Raw genomic sequence first — 9353 nt, 5'->3', positions numbered from 1 at the left:
TGTGATGTGATAGGTAATAGACTGATGTGATTTGAGGTAAGAATGTTGTAGTTCAATTTTTAGTGTTAACTTGGAAAGTCAGAGAGAGATGCTAGAGTCTGTCTCCACAGAATTCCTGAAGCTTTGGGCTTTTTGCAAGCCCTGTGACCCACAAGCCAAGAAGTAACACACTCATCTTGTTAAAGAAAATAGTTACAACAATTATGTGCAATCTCTTCACTTCTATTTTCTATCTACTATTTATTTACTTAAACACTGTTCAACATTTCACTTTTTCTAATGGAGCAGAACTTCTAAAAGAAAAAATACATTTAGCCAAGCAGTTTTGTTTATTTTTTTTTCTGTGCCTTTTTCTAAATAAATACCCCTCCACAGTTTTCATTGGCACAATATGACCAAATATATTTTAGTTCCTTTAACAATATGAAGCAGTTACAGAAGTTCTGGAGTTTCTAACTTAAAAAAAAATAATACAAAGGTTTTGCTTTAAAGTATTGAAATGGAATGAAATATGTTCCAGTATGTTCAATTGAAAAAATTAGTTTTTGAAGTTCTACTGCATAGTAAGGTGACCCATAATATAAATGGTTTTGAAATTTTGCTCATACAAAAGAAACTATATACTTTTAAATAAATAAAAGCTACTATATACATTATATTGTACATTTAAATGAGAGATGACATGAAATTGAATAAATTTAGGACTGCCTTTTCATCAGCAAGGCTCATATCTTGACTTTATTACAATACTGAATAAACCCCTCTGCTTTAGATTATTATTTTTTTCCTCCTAGTGGCAGCCACATGAACGTACCACCATATTTCTGTATTTTTTTAAAATAACATTGGAACTGTCATCAAAGTAGAGCACGGAGATTGCATTCAGTTTTGTTGGTGCACAGCATGGCTTTGGTACATGATCAGGGAACATCAAATGAACCTGAAAGACAGATAAATAAATAGCTCATATATCAAACGGAGAGGTACAAGGACGACGTCAGTGCAAGATATGTCTTTGCAATTCAGAGAGTTCTGTGGTTGCAGATTTTCCTCACTTAGCAACTTTAAAGCACAGCTTACCTCCAGAATGTTGCTCTGATTTCAATCATGCAGACAGAGTTATACAATAATAGCAGATGGAGAGATAAATGAGGAGGAGCGGCCAAGACACAAAGTTGGTTTTCAGATGAAATTTAGAAAAGAGTTGAAGCTAGGCTGTAGTTCAGGAAAACACATATGTTAGTGCCATCTCTGCTGAGGATGATGCTTAACATGAAGCACATGCTCATGTCCTTGGTCTCGCTGAGACTCCAGCATATGCTAAAATGCTTTCTCTCAGAGTCTCAGCATGGAGGAAAGTTTGTTACAGGCAGCAAAGGCTATGCAGGCAAAGACTCATACTGAAACACTGTTTTCAGTCTACGAAAAAGTAAGATGTAGGTTTTCAGACAGCATGAGTGTATTTTAAGGTTTTATCTAGGTATTTGTGGATCCAATTCTACTTCCACTGAAGTCAAAATCAATTCATAATGTGTGTGCCAGCTGGATAGAAGGTATGGGGAAAGGACGGAGACAGAGAAGGCTTTCTGTACACTAGGCTGAAATATATCAATGAAAGGTTAAAGAGAAGGAAAACAGTTTTGAACAGCATCCCAGAATGAACAAGATCTAGTGGAAATATCTGAAAATGGGGGAAATACAAGTTCTTTGTACTTGAAAGAAGGTTGGATGTAATATTCTACACATGCTGAAGACTTGGAAACTGGGGAGGCCAGAAAAGAGGGAGTTGTAATAGAGAGGGTAAGAGATTATTAAGGCATGGATGAAGTCTTCAGCAGTAATAGGTTTCATTTGTATGTTAAATCTTTGTAAATCTGTTAGAGCCATCTGTCTTGCAGTGATATAAGCCCAGAGACTCTGCCAGACAACAGAGAACAGTCTATCAGGAAAAGATTTTTACATAACTGTTACCATGAGAAGGTCTTTTGAAATGAGCAATAATAAATCCTGAAGTAGCAATTTAGAAAGGGTTTAGACACACATTTAAAAACAGTTTAACAAATGAATAGCAAAGCGCTGGAGAAAAGAATGATTGTGCCTTGTCTAAGCAGATGTTTGCCCCACCATCAGTGCTGGTTCTGCCAGCCCCTGCTACCCCAGAAAGGAGCCCCTTGGCCCTGCTAGCCCTTCACGACAGTGATGCTCGCAGCCTTTTAAAGAGTGAGCATCGTTATTAAGGCAGTAATTCCAAAAACCTAGAAATCAGTGGGTCTACCTGCTGACCCTCTGACTTGAGTGACCATGAGGTCGGTTCTATGCCAGCACCTTTTCAGTGGCTGATGGGAGGAGAAGAAAGCTAATGTAATTTATTAAGTGCAGTCTATCTTGTATTTATATGCATCTGCGTCTTCTGTCTGCCTTAGCTCAGCCTCAGAAAAAGAAGAGAGAGAGGTACTGGCCCAGCATTTCTCCTATGCTTGTTACAAAAGAAAAGAAAATAAAAATGAGTCAGTAATGTTTGGAGGGGTACCAAGGAACAATCACTCCCCAAACCAAAGAGTGGGCTTTTTTAGAATGGTGTAATCAGTATGGCTGGGAGATGATAACATTTGGATTAGGGTGGGGTGTATGAATAATTGTTTCCCAAGCCATCCCCATGTGCACACCTTGTGTAAATCTGAATTGTGCATAATTTAAACCAGAAAGCATACAACTACTGTTATCTCATCTAATTTATGTGCAGTTAAAATTTAATTAGCCTCATGATTTTTTGGCTGCATAACTGAATGCATATACAGTACATGCAGTGGGAGACACACAATTCCAAAAAGGCCATAAAAAGGAGGGAAAATCTAAGTATCCAATTTAAAAATAAAATAAAATAAAATAAAATAAAATAAAATAAAATAAAATAAAATAAAATAAAATAAAATAAAATAAAATAAAATAAAATAAAATAAAATAAAATAAATAAAAAGTGGAGGATCTACACAAATTTCTTAACCATAGTAAATTAAGCATTTTTGGAAAGATTAGACATACAAGAGAAAATAGCACTGGTCCACTTCTTATTTAAAAGCCCATAATTATAGAAGGGAACTCTAACCTGGGGATTGCACTGATATTGGCAAATTTTCTGGGAAATGTTTACATAACACTAAACTTCTGCTTTGCTGACCTATTTCTTTGCAGTTTGGGACTGCATGTATTCTGTTCTTCATCATCTCCTAGGCACATTACTATATTCCTTGCCAAATAGCATTTGATGTTCCACTTCACCTGAAACTCTTACCACAATTCTTCTGTATATTTCCAGACTCTGACTTTTTCCCTTCTTTTTGTGAATCTTGCTGACTTTAGTTCTGGGATAAAGGAATAATGTTACACTGGTGGTTGGACTTGTAGAAGATGCATAAATGAGATGTTGAATGGAAAGGAAAAGGTCTCAGCACATGCTGAGTTTCTAAGAATGTCCATTTCACTTAAGATAGCAACATTCACAAGAAAAAAAAAAAATACTGTCAGAAACAAGCAGGGAAAACCAAACTTTCTTTGCTTGGGGGTTTTGTTTTGTTGTCTTGACTTTTGGTTTTGTTCAGGAGGGTAAAGCTGCACACTTTTCTGAAGAGGAAAAGGCTTTTGAAAAGCAAGTGTTTTTTTTTGTTGTTGTTGTTTGTTTGTTTTTCAAAATCAAAGATCACCAGCAAGCAACACAGACTCACCAGGATAGTCAGGTGGTCAAGACACTTTTCTATCATTACTTTAAATCAGAGTGAAGCTTAAACCTGTGTTTCTCTATTTGCAGTCAAGTGCCTTGATGTTTCCAGAAACTCATTAATGATGGCAACCTTCTTTCCTGATTTCATCCCCCCACTGCTTTCTTGTGTATCTCATTTCTCTGTTGCATAATCAGTCTGCTAATAGCAATGATGTTCAGAGACTGTTCTTCAGCTGGCACAGGTGAAAAATCGTGACCAGACATCAGACCCATAGCATTGCATTCTAAAGGTCTTGATTTCTGGAGGTGCTGTGTTTTCGAAAACATAGCTGAGCACTTCTGGGCTGGAAGAGGAATGGCCAGCTGCTCCAACTAAGATCATCCTTTTGGCTGCTCTGGCTGGTGCACAGGACTAACTGGCAGAGGCAAAAGGCTGGCTGCAAATCTTTTACATGTACCAGGCAGAGCAACAAATCCAAACACACTTATAAATAAGTTGTATTTGTCAGCCAGGCATAACTGAAGACAATTTCCTACATGCAAATGCATCTGTTTGCAAAGAATCACATTAAATTACATTTTAAAGCTCTCTGCCAACAGTTGACAATAGAGGTCCACAGAGCGGCCAAATGTCAACAATTCTGGAAGGTATATTATGTAGATGTTAACATGGAGCTTCAATAAGCTACAAAAAACTCAGGGGGAGCAGGGGCCCCATTTGGTTCCTGTCTACACAATTCTCCAATAATAAGACATGGTCTTTTGATGTATTATTGCTTTTGAAATGCAATGGAAACCTATCGCACAGACCATTCTGGACAGTTCATCTGCTCTCCACTGTAATCATCAAATCATGTCTTTGAAGTGGGTAATTATTTATAGAAATAATCAAGGTTCAATAGTAGTAAGCAGAGGAAGAGACAGGCCCTGTCCCAAGACATGAGTGCAAAATAGACAAGTATAACATAGGCAGAGGCATACCAGTGTCTGAACGATGGCGTGGTTTGTTGCGTTCATGTGGGCATTGAGGGGAAAGGAACACTCTCCATCGCAGTAAAATGCAGCATAGCCCTCTGGTGCAATAATCCAGTCCTAAAACAAGAACAAATAAACCCACTCCTTTTTTTTTTGTTGTTTTTTCCTCACTCAGAAAATATAAAACTATATCAAGCTAACTAAGACTTGTCCAAGGACAAAATGAACTTCAGAATGTGGCATGTTAAAATATTTTTTTGCCAAAAAGGAAAAAAGAAAAAAAGAAAAGAAAAGAAAAAAAGAAAAGCATTTGCTTTGTTCCTGCAAAACTCCAGTGACAATTAGATTAAACAGAAATCTGTGCTGAATACCAACTAGTGAGGCTGTAACAGGAATTAAAGGCCCAAACATGTTTGTTAAAATAATTTTCCTCCTAGAGTGAAAATCTTGGATGCTTTTTTGTGTAACAAAATTAATTAAAATTTATCCTCTTTCTTCATCATATTCAATACCATTAATAGTATAATTTAATGAGACTAATGGTTACTACAGATTACCCAGTTGAATGGCACTGAATCATGTATTTTGAGAATGTCTAGCAACACAAACAGCATAGGGAAAAGATAACATGAGGGAAAATATTTTAAAATGTTAATGAAATCTATAAGTTTAATTTGCTGAATTCTTTTGTTAGGCAAAGATAATGGAGTTGCTGTGGGAAAAAGGGAGAGAAGCAAGTACCTATTTCATGTTTTTTTTTTTCTTTTTCTACCTTGAGATTCCACCCTGAATCTCACAGATCAACTATTATACAGCGTAACTTTGGCTCTCCAACAGAAACTCTGAATTTTTCAAGTGCTTTTTGTGGAAGAAAAAAAAAAAAAAAAAAAAAAAGATTTTCTTTCTTGACTGACGGATTTAAGAGCCTTGTGCATTGGAGTGCATATCAGAATTTCACATTTCAAAAATGAAAGAACTTGTGATACCTGACAAAAATAGAGGGACAATGGCTCACTTGTTCAGTAGCCTGAGCCCAAGTCAATATGACAAACCTGCTCTGTCACCATAGACAGGGTACTTATACTCTGCAAACCTGGGAAAAGACTATCTGCCTACTTCTTCAGGCTGCTGTGAGAATACTCATACAACAAAATTCAGACAGGGCCTTGAGAACATATGAGAATCTGAGCTAGATGTCTTAAGGATGAGCTTTAATTAAAAAGCACACTTTTTCTTCTCAAGACTATATAGTCTGTTTTGCTCACGGAGATGCCTTTTGAAATAATTCAGAGAAATGTGAAAGCAGATACCTCTGATTTCTTAGCAGCATATGCAACATTTCTAGGTTATAGGCTTCTGGTGCCCTTCTTGTTCTCTCTTTATAGACTGCTTATTATCTTAAAGAAAACAAACAAACAAAAAACTAGACTGATCTCTGTTTTCTTTTCCTCATCATGCCCTATCTCTGTCTTTGTGACATTTTACTACAAGTACCTTCTTTTTCTTGTTACTATACAACAGGGAGAGTTTGTCCCAGGAATTACATCAATTTAGCATCAGTGTAGGGGCCATTGAGCAGTGATCCAAGCTCTCCTTGCCTATGAACCCCAAAGAAGTGAAATCTCTCTGAGTTTTACACTAGAGAAAGGAGAATTTGGGTGCAAATTTCAGAAGTTTCTTTGCTTGCTGTGGGAATTTTGGTTTTATCTACTGCAGATCTACTCAGATCTTGAGTAATGCTCCAGATTTATCTTTTAGTGAATAAATCCAGATCGTAAAGTCAGTCATCTGCAAAATGTTTGAGAGAATAGCAGCCAAAAAAAAGTAAAGAGATAGTGATCGGGTTGTATTGCAGCAATAATACAATTGCAATGTATTTAAATGCATTCATTTAAAGAATTTGTCTCTCATCAGTGAAATACCAATTACCATGAGAAAAACAGACTGTAAATACTGGGAGACAGTAAAATAGATTGTGCCATTTAGTGCTAATAGGAAACAGAATTTATAACCATACCTGCCATCCCAAGTCTCGGAAACTCACATAAAGTTCATGTTTCTTACATGCTTGCTTTTGCTCACTTGTGTTATAATCTATAGGAAGAGAATAAAAATTAATAACTTTAAAAAAAAAAGAAAAACAAAAAACAAAATACATTGCTAAAACTGACAAGATTTAGCTCCTGACCAAATTGTAAAAAGGTACAAGCATACTGTCATTTATCCTCCTAGAGTTGGTAATATTGTCAGTATAAACTAGGAAATTCAGAATCACCAGTATCAGCCTGATGCAATTGTTGTACACAGAAGAAATGACACACTCAGCATTAGGGAAAACAGGTTCACACGATCTGTTTGCTCTCTAGCTATGTAACAAATCCTATAATATTCACATAGGTAATTAAAGGAGGACACTGACAGCCTAAGGTAAACTGAAGTCTCCTGCTTGTTGGCACAAGTTTATTCATCAGGTAAAGAAAGTAGCCCAGTTCAAAAGATAAATTAACAAAGACAAAAATTGTCCTGAAACAACAAAACTTCCAAAATTCTATTATTAGCATGTTTTGCACTCATTTTTAAATCATATTTTCTGGAAACATTTACCAGTCAATGATCGTTAGTTTTAAATCTACTAATACACACAAGTAGAATAGCAGCTGCTCTTTCAAGGTTTGAATGTTTCTGTAGTGTCAGAAATATGTCAGGATCAAAGGACATGCAGAACCTTCCATATGTGCTTCTCCAGAACAATCTTAAGCCTTGAGAAAATGTAGTATTTGTTCCCCACTGCCCCTGAGGAACAGGAAAAGAAGGAGGTGTAGACATGCCTTCACCCCATTAGCAGCCCAGAATTGGTTTAGAGAGCTATTTGAGTGATGCAATCAGTGACGCATGTGATGGAGCAGGGTTCTGTTTAGAGAATGCTTAAATGTGGGTTTTTTGACCAAAATAACTATTCTGACAGAAAATAAATAAATAAATAAATAAAATAAAATAAATGAAAAACAAACAAAATCTTCATTTTCAGGAACAGATTTTTTAAAAATAAAGTTTCTTAACACTAAAAAAAAAAAATGAAGCTGAAATGGGGTGGTCTCTGTTTAAAAGTTCCAGGAAAATTGAAAGAGTGTTCTTTTTCATTTAAAATGAAAAAGAAAAACACCACACAATTTTCATTGCACCCTGTTATAACATGGAAGAGCTTTCTGTTGACTGAACTTCATGACTTGCCATAGAAACTGTAGAAAAGAGTAGAAGGTTCTTCTAGAATTTGTACTTTGATCTTGCAAGGCTTCTTACAGCTTGATTGAATTAAAAGCTTGCATATATGTTTAGAAATATTAATATTCTCATTAATTAAAGCTCACAATTAAGTACAGTGAAATCATAGAATTTGTAGGCTGCGAAAAGTCTCAGTGATGATTTAGTTCATCTTTCTGCTGTAACATGGAATTGTATATATAGAATATTGCTGACAATTGTTTGCCTAATGTATAGTCCAAAACTTCCAAGGCAGTGAAATATATAGCATTTGAGATAACCTGTTGCAGTGCTTCTCTATCTTTGTAGAAAACTCTTCCAAATAACTGTCCTAAATGATCTTTTCTGTGAATTTACCAATGGCTTCTTGTCAACTGTACCATTGCTTCTCTGAGTTCTTCTCACTTTCTCTGTGACTTTCTGAAGATGTGATAGCCAAAACTGAATACAGTGTGATGTAAAGTAAAACAATTATTTCCTATGACTTCTGGATGATTTTCCAGCTGTAGACCACAGAATGGGAATTTTAAAGCAAAATCACACTGCTGAATGATCAACTTCAGATTCCCTTTGTGATGTAATGCTGCCTAGTCATTTTAGGATTGTTTTGTATTTATATAAATCACCAGCACCATTGCAGAGTCACTATCTGACATTTTGAGTGTTCTGGAGTAGTGACTGGAGAATATTTCTCATGATTCAGAAATGGGAAATGTCACACCCATCTTCAAGGGCAATCAGCCTAACCTCAGTTTCTGGGAAGGCTGTGTATCAAACTCTCCTGGAAGTCACATCAAGGCATATGAAGAACAAGAAGGTGTTTGGGAACAGTCAGCTTGGATTTACGAAGGCCAAACTGTGCCTAAACAACCTGACGGTTTTCTGTGATGAGTTGGCTAACTTTGTGGGCTGGTCAGAACTGGGTGTTCACATTGCTTTTTGGAAGGTTTTTGATATGGTCTCCCATAGTATTCTTATAGCCAAATCAATCAGATATGGTTTGAATGGGTAAAGAATATAACGAGTGGAAACTTGGCTGGACTGCTGGGCTCAGAGGGTTGTGATCAGTGGTACGAAGTCCAGCTGGCAGCTGGCTGCTACGGATGTCCCTCAAGGACCAGTACCAGTGCCAGTACTGTTTAATGTCTTTGTTAGCAACCTGGACAATGGGACAGAGTGTGCTCTCAGCAAGTTCACAGAGGACACCAGACCTGGAGAGAGTCATCCATCATTCAAATTGCCAATAAAATGTTGGACCAAATCAGATCCAGAATGGACTCAATGAGATATCATTAAAAATACCCATCCAAATTTTCCTTTTATTGGTAACATGCTATTTGAATATCTTTTTCTTTTCTTTTCTTTTCTTTTCTTTTCTTTTCTTTTCTTTTCTTTTCTT

At 36.3% G+C, this 9353-nt stretch overlaps 1 protein-coding gene across 2 annotated transcripts in view; it reads right to left on the bottom strand.

The window, feature by feature from the left end:
- Positions 1 to 790: 790 nt before the first annotated feature.
- BMP5 (bone morphogenetic protein 5) overlaps positions 791 to 9353 on the bottom strand; it is a gene marked incomplete at both ends in the record, with an annotated part of 53167 nt that continues 44604 nt past the window's right edge. Inside the window, 3 exons of one of the 2 annotated variants that reach the window (XM_084283743.1) lie at positions 791 to 940; positions 4700 to 4810; positions 6711 to 6787. In XM_084283743.1, the coding sequence (XP_084139869.1) occupies positions 791 to 940; positions 4700 to 4810; positions 6711 to 6787 (338 nt within the window). The remainder of the gene's footprint in view (positions 941 to 4699; positions 4811 to 6710; positions 6788 to 9353) is intronic. The other variant, XM_084283744.1, reaches the window with a different exon arrangement.

This window comes from Netta rufina, assembly GCF_964035555.1.
Source record: "Netta rufina genome assembly, chromosome: 3".
NCBI lineage: Eukaryota > Metazoa > Chordata > Aves > Anseriformes > Anatidae > Netta > Netta rufina.
This window is presented reverse-complemented; position numbering and strand designations above follow the sequence as displayed.